The sequence below is a fragment of the Phaenicophaeus curvirostris genome, chromosome 2, assembly GCF_032191515.1.
Source record: "Phaenicophaeus curvirostris isolate KB17595 chromosome 2, BPBGC_Pcur_1.0, whole genome shotgun sequence".
Lineage (NCBI taxonomy): Eukaryota > Metazoa > Chordata > Aves > Cuculiformes > Cuculidae > Phaenicophaeus > Phaenicophaeus curvirostris.
Window position 1 is genome coordinate 81722872 of NC_091393.1, and position 14607 is coordinate 81737478.

General features: G+C 36.2%; 1 protein-coding gene across 1 annotated transcript in view; it reads left to right on the forward strand.

Annotated features, from left to right (window-relative positions):
* The window catches only part of THADA (THADA armadillo repeat containing), a 166197-nt gene that overhangs the window by 109991 nt on the left and 41599 nt on the right, over nt 1-14607 (forward strand). Inside the window, exon 30 of the mRNA XM_069852664.1 lies at nt 7561-7646. Within this exon, the coding sequence (XP_069708765.1) occupies nt 7561-7646 (86 nt within the window). The remainder of the gene's footprint in view (nt 1-7560; nt 7647-14607) is intronic.

Below are 14607 nucleotides of genomic sequence, written 5' to 3' on the forward strand. Positions count from 1 at the left end.
GTTAGTGTCTGTATGCATCATACATCTATAGTCAAAAATTCAGAGTAGTTTTGATGACTGAGCCTGGCTCTATGGATGTCTCTTTACTAGGTTGCAGATTGAAGAGTTAACGTGCTGTCAGCTGGGCTGGAAGAATAATTTATGTGTGTGCTTTTACGAAGAAAAATTTCCCTTAATGTTTTGTGTGTGTCCTGTTCCAGCTGAAAGTGAAGCATACCAGTATGAACAATCACTGAACATCAGGTGCACAGTGGTAATTTATTAATCTGCGCTTTCTGACCCATGAGCATAATTTAGCCTGGTTTGTCTTGGATTTTGAGAGCAGAGTCACAACATTTACATTGTTGTTCATAAATGTATTCTTGGAGGCACTTCTTTAAATCTTACGTAATTTTAGCAGGCTTATTCATGTTTCTGTGCTGCTCCGAGTCCACTCTTTTACCAGTTTTGATAGCAGTTTCCTTAACACAGCTACAAATCGTTTATTTAGGCAGTTGGTGATAAATTGTTTTGGAACATTTGCTTTGGATACCAGTAGAGATGTTTCAATTTCAGACTGAAGTTTAAGATGTACTGTGCATAAGATAAAACATTCCTTCACTCTGGTTAATAGATATACTCCAAACTTAAATATGAATATTCAGGCAATATTAAGATTTGAATAAGGCTGTTTAAGATGTGTTACCTCCACCAGTGCAACATTCAGAGAGGGCACAAACCATGTACAATTACAGGTTTTGGATGTAAGCCCTCACTTATATCTGAAAATGTTTTCCAATAAGCAAACAAAAGAGTCTTAATAGCTTGCTTCTTCATAGGTGAAAACCCTGCTGTTAATTGTGTAAAATTCATTAAATTTGCACATGGGATTAGTTTGACCTCTGAGTTTTTTAGGACGTTGCTGAGGGATTGCATGCAGTTCTCATTAAGTGATCAAGAAAGAGAACAGAGGATTATTTTATCAATCTGGTATGTAAAAACAACACTAACAAAACACAAGCTTTCAGTATCATTTGCCAAGGACAGCCAGACCACAAATTAATTTTCTTAATAGCTGAAACTCAGGATGTTCTTGGTGGTATCACAATGAAAAAATAATTTGTATAGCGTCTTTTTGAAGTAATAAATTCTCTGCCTTTATCAGATAAGCTAAAAGCAACTTAATAGTCTGGCTTAGGTGGTGATAGGAATACTTAAATCACCACACCAACAACTTTCCCTTTGGAGCAAATGTGTGCTATAATGCAGGATGAACTGATCCTGTAGAATGGGCAAGTCAAGGGGACTGTTCACATGGTAATTACTCCAGGAAGATCTCAACAGCACCAAGAAGGCAAGCAGATGCAACGTTACTAAATGTTTGTATTTCTGTGTGGGTGTTCCTGAGCTTCCAGGAACTCAACAAGGATTACTTGGCAGTGTATGCTTCTTTTTTTTTTTCTTTTTTAAATGCTTTCCATTAAATGTAAGTCTTTTGGCCATTATGTTCGCTGATGTGCTGGTTTTGTATTACATGTTTAAAAATGCTGTGGACAAAGTTTAATAATTAAATCCATTATTAATGTCTCCTCAAGACGAGTAGAGCATGTTGATTCAGTGCTACAGATGGAGGCTTTGAGAGATTAAAATATGAAGGCTGAAAAACCCTGAAAAACCTGCATCTTTAGAATACTGCAGAATTTGAAAGCTAATAACCAAAACCATGGGAGATCTAATCTTTTAATCACTTGCTCATTGTATATGTAGGTGTGCTTTACATAAGCTTTGTCACCTCTACCAGTGAAAATGATAATTTTCCAGATCTCTCTGCAGGTTAAACATGGTCAGTGCAAGGCCAGCTTGGACTGCTTCATCAGCAACCATCCAAGGATAAAACTCCCTATGGATAGTCCCCTAAGGAATATGTAGACTTGACCGTATCACAAAAGATGCACTTCTTGGTGCTTTTAGAAGATAATTTAGCTGATGCAATTGCAGGACACGTATCAGAAAAATCTGGCTACCAGAAGAAAGAATGCTTTGCAGAGATTTGCCACTCTTCAGGAAGGGGTGAGCTGGAAGTTGAAAAGGAGGGAAAGATATACTGTAAACCTAAAATTTAGTTGCCTGAAGAGCTGAGATTATGGAAGACAAAGTCAGATTGGGAGCTCAAAGCAGGAAGTCGCACAGATCCTGTCTCCAAATGCTGGCTCATGTTAGGATGTATTGGACTTAATCCAAATTCTTCCTTGCATTTACATCAGACCTAAAGGTGAAATTCCAGCCGTTACTGTATAGAAAATGTTGACTCATCAGAAATGTTTTTAAAGTTCAGAAATACAAGAATTTGTGCAAAGGCTTTTGCAACAGCATCCTATGTATTAGCTAGAATATGATGTTTAGGAAACTAATTTGATTTATCTGTTGAAGGTAAAAACTGTGTGTAATATTGCTGGCTAGAAAGTAGGAGAATTTGGGGTTTAAATTGAACACTAGCAGGTTGATTTATTTTCTGCTGGCTAAAATACAAAATTTAATAGGTGTTGCTGGGGGAGGAGGGGATTTTGACAATAATATGTTATTTAAACAGAAGAATAGTGTGGTGTTAAATTATTACAGATTTTCTTTTAATACAAGGCTGTTCCTCAAATAGTATTGATAGGTTTAAACCTGTGAAAAGGTCTGTCTTCCAGGCATTTTAGGCTTTTTCAACCTGAGGGCTCCAGAAACATACTTTATTACAGTAAAAGTGACTTTTTTAATTAAAGACCAGAGAAGGTGTAGGCAGTTCATTTAATTAATAGACCACTTTAGAACTGGAAGTGGAAACAGTCACTCAAGTAGTAAAGACGATTCTCTTCTTGTGCTCAAGGCAGATATGAATTGGTCTTGGGAAGAGTTGCTCTTGCAATTTTGATGACACTGGTTTCTTTACTCTGATGCTTCAGAGTGTGTTGTGAACTTTTTGGACAAAATACAGCGATTTGTAGATAGCTTTGTTAGTTGTGTAACTCTGAGAGGAGTTCTACATTAGATTCATTCATTAGCCAAATCCTGTTATCAATTTTTAAAGTTTGGGGATGAGAGTAACCAGAGTGAATAGATCAGAAATAGCCAACAGTCATTTAAACACTGCACTTTACTCTGAAAAAAATGTTGACTGACACCATGTGTAGTTTTTCATTTATTGTGACCAAAACTGTAATGTATGTGTTATTATTAGGAGGAAACTCTATTTTGTTATTTCTTTAATAAAATAATGTTACATTTTGACAAATTATATTAGCTTGTAGTCATAAAGAAGCATTGATTGGAAGATATGAAATCTTTCAGACTCCCCTAAGTACTTGGAAGCTGCAAAACACAGAGCTTTTCTGAGTCCTTTTGCAAAAGTAGTTTTTTTTAGATATCCCTTAAATCGCTGACTACACTAAGATATCTGTAACTAAACTACTTCACAAGAAAGATGTTATGAACTTTTATATAATAGACATTGACTGGCAGGTTGCATTTAAAACTTGTTAAGTGCTTATTGAGAGTTTGAGCAAATATGCTTTGATTTTTATGTCGTTTAATGCTTAGTAACTATTTTAAGTCGCTCTATGTTTATAGTGGCTGTTCTGCTAATAGTCTTGCAACATCTGTTTCCTAATGTGGAAAAATATGATCAAAATAAGCTACATCTTTGGCAAATATTGAATTTCTATTGACAAGAATAACCAAAACCTAATAGTGTAAACATTAACACAAACAACTTTGATTTCATAATTGGTGACTTGTATCTATCTTATTTATTTAACAAATTCAATATAATATTGTTACTATTGGTGGTGATGGTGGTGAGATGATGCTCTTTTGGAAAAAGAGGAGTGAGCCAGGAGAAAGTATTATTATCATCTTTTTAAGTCATGTAATATAGTGTCATTGAAAACTGGGGGGGTTGATAAGAGAATCTGCACAAGTTATGCATTGAAATTCCTTGGTGCTTGCTTTGCTTGACACGTATTGGCCATCCCTGCTTATCTATAGAAATTGGAATGGTTATAAGTGGTGCCCTGTAGTAAGTAGAAATTATGTTTAAGGGCCTCTGCAGACCTCAGTGGGTACAGAAGCAAGAGGTGGTATATTTAATGTTTAAATCTTTTCCCAGTGTTCTGACAGAATTGAGGCCAAATGTGTGAGCTTTCTGTGTTCTTTGCTCCTTGTTGTTTCTCTTGGAAGCGGAGGTAATTTGCTTCGTAATTCATTAGTGTTGATCTTCTTTAAAATAAACAGTAATGCAAGAGAAAGTGAGTTTTCAAAGCTAAGCCATGTGTTCCTGATACAGTTGAAACCGTCTGTGTGAGCAGGGTACATAGGAGGTCTGTGACCACATATTGCTGATTTCTCCAATAAATGCCAGTTTGGTTTGCAATTGATCTGCCATCCAAAATAAGCAAACCAATGACTACCTTAAATTGAGTATGACTTAACTATGAAGGTGAATCAAACTTGAAGAAAATATTTGCGGAGCTGCAAACTGTGAGAGTCTAGGATTAGTTTCATGTTATGTAGACCTAAGCTGCAGTCCGTGGTACTTAAAGGTGGTAAAGGCAAAACAGAAATCGAAGTGGTCCCAGCGCTACTGTATGTAGCCAAGGCCAGCTGGAGCAAAGCGCAGTATTACATGTGGAGCTTCTGGACCTGCCCAATCTGATTTACATCTACAGAGAGGGAATATCTCATAAAGGGAACGCTTCCTGATTCACCCACCAGGCAGTTCCTTGTTAAAATAAATGACTTATTGTTTCTCTGGACATATAATATTCTGTAAGTGTTTAATCTGAGCCTCTTCAAAGGCATTTGAAGAGGAGCTTGAGAGTTGTAAAGGACCATTTAGTTCCTTTAACCGTTTTCTTTTAAAAAAATCCCTGGATGCAAATGGCTAACAAAAGGTTTCCTCCTGCCAGTAACTTAAACTCTTTTCTAATGTTATATTCACATACCAGAATTGAAAATGGAATGAGAAAGAAGTCTGTCTACCTTGTCTCCAATGACATATATGTGTAGTACTATGAATATTGTTTTGATACCAATTTTCTATTTCTGTGTGGACGTACCCTTAGATATGAGAGTCCTAACCACCTCTAGCTCTATCCTGTTCACAGTCACATATAGTTTATCATCTGGAGCGAGCAAATGATGTATTTGTTTCCATCAGCATCCAGGTTGGAAGGGAAATGAACTAATTTTTGGGTTTTGGACAAAAAAAAAGGAATGCTGTTCCAGATGCCTGAAGCTCCCACTCTTGCTGCTGCTGTGACTTTCTTGTTTGGAGACAGATTTCTTCAAAGTTGTTTATGAGAACACCGCTTTATTTGGGTATCTGCATTAAAAAAGAAACATCTTGTACTCTTCCCGCTCTCATTGTTGAAGCTCTGCATGAATAAGTCATCTTAAAAGCTGCTCAGTGTATCACTTGAAACGTTCAGCATGTGATTTTTGGCTGTCAGGTCTGTTATGCAAATCACAATTTGATTGTCTTTGAGAATGAGCTTTCTGCTATAGTCTGAACAACACCGAAATTTCTTGGTTTTGGAAAACTGAGTTTCCTGTTGTGTCTGTCTGGCACATACAGCTGAGAATTCACTAGCATCAGCAAAGCAATGGAGCTAGCCAAGAACAATCGTTTGGCATGTTTTATGCTAGAAAAGCCTCATTTCAAAATCAAAACATGCATATGTGCATACTCAAAATAAAATGGCAGATGCTTAAAAGCTGGACCAGATTAAAAAAAAAGTCAGCTGTTGTCACTTCTTCAGTAAAGGTTGCATCAGCCATATTTTTCCGAAGGCACAGTTTGTATGTTGGAAATTTTCTTTCCAGTGAAATGACTGAATAATTCTGTTCTTCAGAGGAGCTGAAAGGCAGTACACCCGTTATGTTCCTCATCTTAATTGAAATCTGTCATGGCTGCTTTCATCTATTTTATGAGTACTTGTGAGAAGCCTCTCGGTTTCTTTTTCTTCTAAGCCTTTGACTGATTTGTCACTCTGTTTTCTCATGGGTTGAGCTTCTAACCCTGTGAGCGTTTCTTGGTAGTGTTTTCAATGCAGTTTTGTGAAGAACAACTTGGGCGACCATTGTGAGAGGTTTGCTTAGTCACAGTAGATAGGAATTAAGTCTTTGTAATACAGCTTTTTAAAACCAGGCCATATTAAAATTGTGATGTCTTCTTGTGGTATCAGTCCTTATTCACGTGCATCTTCTCTGAAGGAAGACTTTTAGTTCTTGTGCTTTAAGGCAAGTGGTAAGAGGAAAGCATGGAGAAGTTTGGGAGATTTATTACTTCACCAGTAAAAAAGTGTATTAAAAAGCCTGTTTATACAAAATGATAAAAAACCTTTTCAAGGAGAGATCCTGATAGTATGTAGTCTGCTATGTGTTACATGTATGCCTAATATTGTAGGCCACAAAAGAAAGCATAAATAATTTAGGCTTATAACAGAGTTTATTCCTGAAGGTGACAGCAGTGTTTCTGGTAAAAGTTGTCTTTTTTTTAACAGAATCATAGGCTAACTCTCCACAGGGAAATATAGCTGCCAAACTTATATGCAAGAAGCTCAGACCTTCCATTTTTATGTCATGGTCACATAATTTCTTTGGAAAAGATTTTTTTCTTGAATTTAAAGATTTACAGAGTTGAGAATGTTTGTTGTAACATTTTTAATTAACAATTTTTTGAAAGAGTTTAAAACATCAAGCTAAGCATACAAAGAAGGTGCCAGATGAAATAAAAATTAAATGCTGGACAAAGTTAGTCATACTTTAAGCTTGTGCTGCTTGATTCTAAGAAGCTTTTGGTTTAGTGCAAGTCCCATTGGACTTATCAAAATAGTTCCTCTGTTTTGAACTGGATTTCCTGTTTGTTCACATATTGAGTTATACTTTAAGAAAAGTTTTCCTGGATGAAGCATACAGTGATAGCAGTATAAGGAAAAGAGGTGTTGACCTAATTTTACTTTTCTGATTGTAGAAAAAGTGTATATTACTTGCAACTTGAAGAGGCAGAGCAGAAAGTAGGTTATTACAAATTTCCATTGTACACACAAAATCCCCAATATTCTTGTCTGGAAAAAAAAAATCTAATTTTAAAAACATGCATGCCTCTGTGTTCTTCAGAACAGTGTGAGCACTGTGGCTGTTAAAAAGATGTTGTCTTTTATGGGGAATTGTCTCTTTCACAAACTGTAACAATAAGACCTGAAGATTTATTTTTGTTAATGTATTTGGTTCCACACATTATCTATAAATAAAACAAAGACACACTAGTTGCCAGAGCAAGCTGATTCTTCCAACTACAATTTGGTGAAATGGAAAGAGGAAGAGTATTGCCATTCTGCTAGAGGCTGCCATTCAGAGTGGACCAGGAAGTGAAGCTTTAACAGCTTGGGCTAATTATTTTGTATATGCAGTCCAATTTGATCAGTAGTTGATTGTCATTAATTAAGTAAAATAGACACACCAACCTGGTGTGTTTCACTGCTGTTTCTGAACATAGGTGTTATAAGGATTTAATCTTTAGTAATTTGATTTTTCTAGGCCAAATCCTTGTTTGGTGACCAGAGCTGCCTATATTGATATCCTTGTGATGCTGAGTACTGACTTGGGGAAGTTTCAAAAGCAAGGTAAGTCAAATGTACTGTTCTATATATAGGATGGTATATGTGCGGTATGTCTGAGCTCTGTTGAATCCAGGGAAACAATAATGTATTACTTTTACTCCTGCTGTCTGCTGAATGCTGGAGTCCTTTAGCTGCTTTGTATAAAAGGCCCCTTTATTCTCCCTTCCGTAGAGCTGGTCCTTGCGGCTGTTTATGAGAAGAATGAGGTACGGCTGCATGTCAAAGCTTGAAAACCATGATCTTGCAGTATTCCTAATCGTAGAACTATGTAACAACAAAGAAGATCCTCTCCAGTATTCCAAAAAGTTTTTCTGATCCAAGCTTGTAAATCCAAATAAAATCCAAATCCCAGAATATTGCTACTTTAACCTTTCCTGAAAACCAGATATATTCCTTTGTGTGACACCTGAAAATGTTTTAGAGAAACAATGTTTTCTCATGTTTAGAAGTTTTATAAAAAAACAACCCTGAGAGCTTCTTAAAATTTCTTTTTTTCACATTGATTATCACTGTGAAGTTTTTAAAGGACTATTCAGAACCATCAGTGGCTTTAGTGATAGTGTGGAGGAAGGGGTTATGTTTTCAAGTGTGACTGTGTATAGCTAACTTTCAATCAGCTCTAGCTAGCTTCCTTGTGGGCCTGCTTCATTCATTTCTCATGAAAAAGTGAGTAATAAATTACCTTGTCAATCGAGGAAGATGAATAAAGAATAGTTCTAGCACTATATTTAAGTCACTGGAACCATTCTTTATTTCAGATAGTCTTGTTTGGGGGCTGTTCTTAATTTTAAAACCACTTTTGCTTTTTTGCTTAGACCTTTGGTAGACGTAGTTCCATTTTAATTCCATGTTTGCAATTTGTGTGATTTATTTTGAATTCTCAGGACAAATAATGATAGTTGTCAGGAAGATGAGTTGATGATGAGCATGTTTGAAATTAACTTCTTCAGACAGGTTGATGGAGAATCTAGCCCTTACAACAGAAACATAGTCATATAGAAAAATATGTGACTGGTAGGTTCCACTGTACTAGAAGAAGATGGTTAGGGTCCAAGGACTCCAGGAGATGGATCTGATCTTTCATGTTGTCTGAAGAGTCGTTCCTCTCTTATTGGTCTCAGAGGTCAAGATGTTTTAGATATTGTTGTACTCTAGGTCTCTTTCTATCAGGTACTGGCCAGTGTTTGTGACTAGGTAAGGGCTGCATGCCTCATAGGGAATAATGCACCACCCTATATAAAGCAGTTTGAATATAGCATGTCCCTAGGGATAAGTTCCTGGCTCTTTAATGTTTGTTTAATGTTTGTGAAAGTATATCTACCATCAATAATTCAAGTCTGCGAAATGAACAAAAACAATGCCTGAAGTCCCTTTCAAGCACATTTGGCCTCATCACTCTTCTTTTAAATTTCAGTCTCTTTCCTATACCTTCAGGTTTTTTATGTTTTGGTTTTTAAACAATTGCTGTGCATTTGTAAAGAATACTTTTTTATTGACCTTTCAACACAGGGAAACTCCCTTCTTTTTTTTTAATGCCTCTGACTTGTGATTAGCCCTTTGAGCCTGAGGGACTACACCATGCTGTGGCTGGATTACTGACTGCAGTGGATTAATTTATTTTTCAGAGTTTATGTGGACTGTTCCAAACCTGGGTGCTGTAAGGTACAATTTCTTTAGAAAGAAAGCAATTATTTTTGCAGGCTGTCTGATCAGGGATAGTTCATTAGTATAGTCTTGCTTAAACGTTTCATTCCTTTATAGGTTTATAATGATATATTGCTGGCAATATCTATGGAGAGTGGAAATTTAGACATGAAATATGGTTCTGAAAACTTGAAGATACATCAGGGACAATTTTATGTTTCACAGTCAGAAACCCTTCTGAAATGAAGGAGTAATATGTTTATATTAAATAGAACCTGAGTGTCCCATGACACAGTAAGAGAAAGATAACTCAGCAGTTAAAAATGAATGCTTTGAGTCTCACATTTAAATGTTCTGTAAGGAATAATTATTAACTGAAGCTTTATACTTTTCTGAGATTAAATATCTTACTCATATATGTGTATCTCTGGTTATGAGCCAGTTTTTCTCTGTTTTAATCTTGAATTGTGAAGTTGTTTCAATGAATAAAGAGTGAAGGACAAATCCAAATCCAACTCTTTCTTGATGTGTTTATCTAAGAGGCCCCAGGAAGCACTGTATATGAGTTCCAGACCACAGGGTGAAACTGATTTTCATCAACAGAAACAGGAATGCAATGTTATGAGCCTGCAACTGGTTAAAATCAGACCAGTTCTAATTCATTATGCCTGTCTAAAGGGGCTACAATTACAAAGAGATTTTCAGAGTACAACCCTGCCTAGGCCTTTCCTACATTATGATTATTTTCTGTAAGTGATTTGTTGTTTTCAATTAATAAAATTTGTCTCTTAAAGTGCAGGACAGCCCTTAGGGAATTTCCTCCACAAATTCAAAACAATTTAAAATGTTGGATAAGGAAGGCAGGGAGTAATGGATACCAAAAGCATCTTGTCCAGCTAAAAATTTATTGCTGGCCAAATGATGATTATTTACCTTGAAACAAACAAAAAAAACCCTGTAGTTATTCTGATTTGCTGGTTTGGATGGAAGTGTTGCCTGATTTATGTCACTGGGAAAGTGCAATTTTCTTTCCTTGAGTTGACAGGCAAAATCTAGAGCATTTTTCCAGGTCTTGATGTGCCTGAGGGTCCTTTGATATGCAGAAACAACACATGATGCAAAGACCATGTAAACTTGTGACTTCTTTTTTTCAGTTATCAATTACAGTTGGAACTCAGAAAAAAAATGAAGTGACCCTTTTTTTAAAAAAAAAGTATTAAAATATATAACTAAGAATACAACTTTTGCCTTTATTGAGAGCAAACAATAGTTCTTGCCAGATCTAGGATAATTTGATGAGCTAATGTTTATTGTCAGTATTAATAATTATTAATAATATACGGTGAACTTGTTCTTGCAGAGATCTTTGATATATTGTCTCCACAGTAACTGTTTTTATAGACTTTCAGTCACAGTTATTCTGGACCTTTTCAATCTAATGGGTAGCAAAATGCTATCCTCTTCCAGACAATTTTCTAGCACTTGTACCCTGCTAAAAAGCAGTTAAGTTGCTTCTCCAGAAGTAAACTAGCACCAGAGTGGATGGTGTAGGAAACAGGGAGAAGGTCTTGAACATCACATTTCAAACATTACTGGAAGAAGCAAATAACACTTGTAGGCTTTTTCAGAGGGGAAAAATGCCTCTGAGTACAGATGAGAACATGTCCAGGCTTAGATGGGTTTATAATTATTTGCAAATTCACGAGTCTTGATCAGTTGGAGTTAGGAGAGATCTTGCAAGCTTGAGTGCTACAGATCCATGGATTTGTCTGCTGTTACACACTTTGCACTCAGAGCTGGACTTTACAAGAGACACAATACCAGACTACAGACAGGCTATGCTGTGATGTAGTGCTCCAGGGGATAAGATTCCGCTGTTGAATATGTTGACTTTTGAGAAGACCCATCATAGACATTCCTTTCAGATCTTCTCCTGGAAATAGGTATCTGGAGCTAAACAATAAGATGAGATTATTACTGTGATCCTGCAGTGCTGGTAACACGGGCGCTAGAATGGTGAATTGCAGTGAAAGCTCAGATCTGGGATGCTCTATCTCTCCGTGACAGATGAAGAATGCCACAAAACAAAATAGTCACATTTTCTTTCTTGCTCACATCTCAGAAGAGTTTTCTGATAGTATTTTGTCAATTCATGGAGGGAAAACTCGCTAAAATATACTTGACAATGAAAGCATATTTTACCCAGGGTCGTGTTAAAAAAAAAAATGGCACTTGTCAATAAAGTCTTGTGTTGAGTCTGTGACGACTGTCAACATAAGTGAAACAGAATGTAGAACAGAAGTCAGGAGAAAGATGAAAGTAAAAATTGCTGAAGATAATCCCTCCAAGTTGTTTGTTTTTTTAATCTTATATATATGCTGTCAGCGTCTTGGCTGATTTGGACTATTATCGAGTATAGTGTCTTCTAAATACATGTGTGATGAGAAGGAGAAAGCATTTAAGTAGGATGTCGAATAGGATGAATTTGGGAGCTAGCAGAAACTGCCACTTGAAGTCTAACCATTCATTTTTCCTTTTTACATCTGAGAGTGGAAGAATTTATAAAAGTTCTTGAGATTAACCAAACTCCACTGTTGTTGTTGTCAGTGGGAACAGTTACTCAATATTTAAATAATTAATCCTATTCATAAATAGGTTGTTTTGATATTAAAATGGAACAGCCTGTATTTTGCTCTCAGTAATATATTCTTTCCCTGAGTTTTGCAAAAACAGGCTTACATTTTCTTACTGTCTTCCAAACAGCTAAACCTTTTGTAGATGTAGCTTAGCTAAGATGCTTAAATTCTGCCCATGAAAACCAGAAACAATTGCAAGAAATACTGTGCATCACAGTTGTATATGAGGTCAGAAACATGGACAATTCTGTACAAATGTCTACTGGTTTTGTCATTTTCTGTGCTTTCAAATATGACAAAACATTGTATTTTAAATAAGATATATTATAAATATCATTTTCTTAGTTATAATTTTCCTTTTTAATTAGAAGTTATATAATGTATCAGTAGAAATGGTATGCATTAACAAACTTCTAGAGGCTTTGTAATGAAAGCACAAATCCTTTTTAAAGTAGGAATCTCTTAAATGTTTTGCCAGAATGATATGATTTGTAAGACTTCTAGATAACACTTGAAGACTGTGCCCACATTTTTTTCTATATCGTACTTCTTATTCTTCTTATTTTGTAAAGAAGGTACATGGTAACGAACAGGTTTTTCTACAGGCAAACTTAACTAATAATGTTTAAATAGTAAAAATTTGACAGGAATAACTAGGTTGATTATTTTAGCCATACTTTAACTTTCTTTATGTCGATCCCTAAGAAGTGTGGCCAGACAGTTATTTGAACAAAAACACTTGGCAGCTTGTTAATGCGTGTTTTGGTTATTTGGTCTAATTAGCTTAAACTTAAGAAATTCCATCTGAACAAATTGAAAGCATTTTTTCTTTGTTATGTCAGAAATTATATAAACTTTGTGTGCCGGTATATTGACTGGGGCACTTAGTCGATGTTGTTATTTTGACTCAAAATAAAGATTTAAAACATATTTATGGAATAATCTGAATGGGCTATGCTTACTGACATTAAATTAGACAAGTCAAAAGGAAGTGTAGTTGGTTACTCAATATTCTAATTCAGTGCAGACATGAGAATTATGAAGATGAGGATGAGATTGTTGGAGGTCCAACAGATGAGGAGTAATGGGGAGTGGCACAGACAGTAAAATGCCAGAGGCAGATCAAGTGAGGGGTGTACTATGTGAAGGTGGCCAATAGACAGTGTAAAGTGAGTACAAGACAGAAAGACAAAGTAAGTGGACTGTGGATAAAAGGAAAAAATGCTGAGAGAAAGGAGGTGGAGGTGTGGAAAACCAGCAGGTAGTCACAGCAATGTTGGAGGTGGATCTTGTGGCACAGACCTGGGAGAAGGAAAATACAAGTGTTTTCAGAAAGGTTGTGGGGGCGCAGTGAAAGGAGAGGATGTGGAGGGTAGAGAATGATATTGCTGGAATGCTGTGTTCAGTAGGAACTATGGAAAAGTATTACAAGAAATGAGTGTCTCAGGAGACTGGAGCTGATAGGGTTTGTTAATGTTAGCAATTCTGTCCTCATGTGAAGATGAAGACTGCTCATTCTTCTGAAATCTTGTTTCAGGTTCTCTTTTGATTCTAGCACGTACCACTGACTTGCACTGTTTCCAGGGAGTTTTATAGTTTTCTATGAATGCAAAAAAAAGGGTGTAGAAAACTTGGCCCTGTGCCAAGAGAGGAGCTGTAAGAAAACTAGCAGTCTCGGTGTCCAGATCAAATGCTTCCCCCCAGCCCTTTCTTTTCCTTTGAAACCTTTCCCTTATACTATACAAAATGCAATGGGATACTTCTGTCCCAACTATTTATTATTGTTGGATTCTATTAATCATGAATGTTTGTAGGTTTGAATTGTATTGTGAATACTGATGCATAGAATCGGATGTTGAGGATGTTGCAGATGTCTTCAAAAGAAAACTTTCTACTTAAAATATGCCCTTTTCCGGATCATCAACAGTTATCTTAGTTCCACATTGTAATAAAAAGTGCTTTTCTGTTGTCTTTGGGGTTTTTTTTCCCATGTACCAGTGACTTCACCTAATCCACTTTTAATAAAAAGGGAAGATATGAAAGAATATAGTTCTTAATATTTGTCTTGGAAAATATTTTCTTCACACTGATTACATTTCAGCCTCCTCTCTATACATATGATCTCTTCAGATACCATTGGATCGATGGTAGTTTGTGAGGACAAAGGACTGTAATCTCTTCTTAGTCCATAGATAGTTGCAACTTCTTGCAGGTCTGTGTGAATGATGGTGAATTTCCAGATTTTGAATCCTCAGACACCCTTTCCGTAATATTCCATAACTGCAGATGCAGTAGCATTTCCTTCCTGCTCCTCGTAATTTTTGTCTGACTTGGCAGAGTGTGATTAAGTTTTCTAGTGGCTGTGATAGTTTCTCCTCTTTTTGCCTGCTCTGTTCCTTTCTGAAGCCTCTAGTAGGAAGATGGCATGGATGGTTGAGGGGCTGCATATAGGTGTTGATCTATATATTTATCTCAAAATGTGCAAATACTTAGATATGTCATAATCACAGAAAGAGAAGGAAGGCCCTGACATGGTATATTCTTGTTGAAAGAGACATGTCCAATTGGCAGAAGCCTAAGCAGCCACTGTAAAATTACCTAATACAACAGAAATACGTGAACAGTCATGTATGTCATCCGACAAGGCAATTAAACAAGTTTAGATGTTGAATACAGAAGGAATT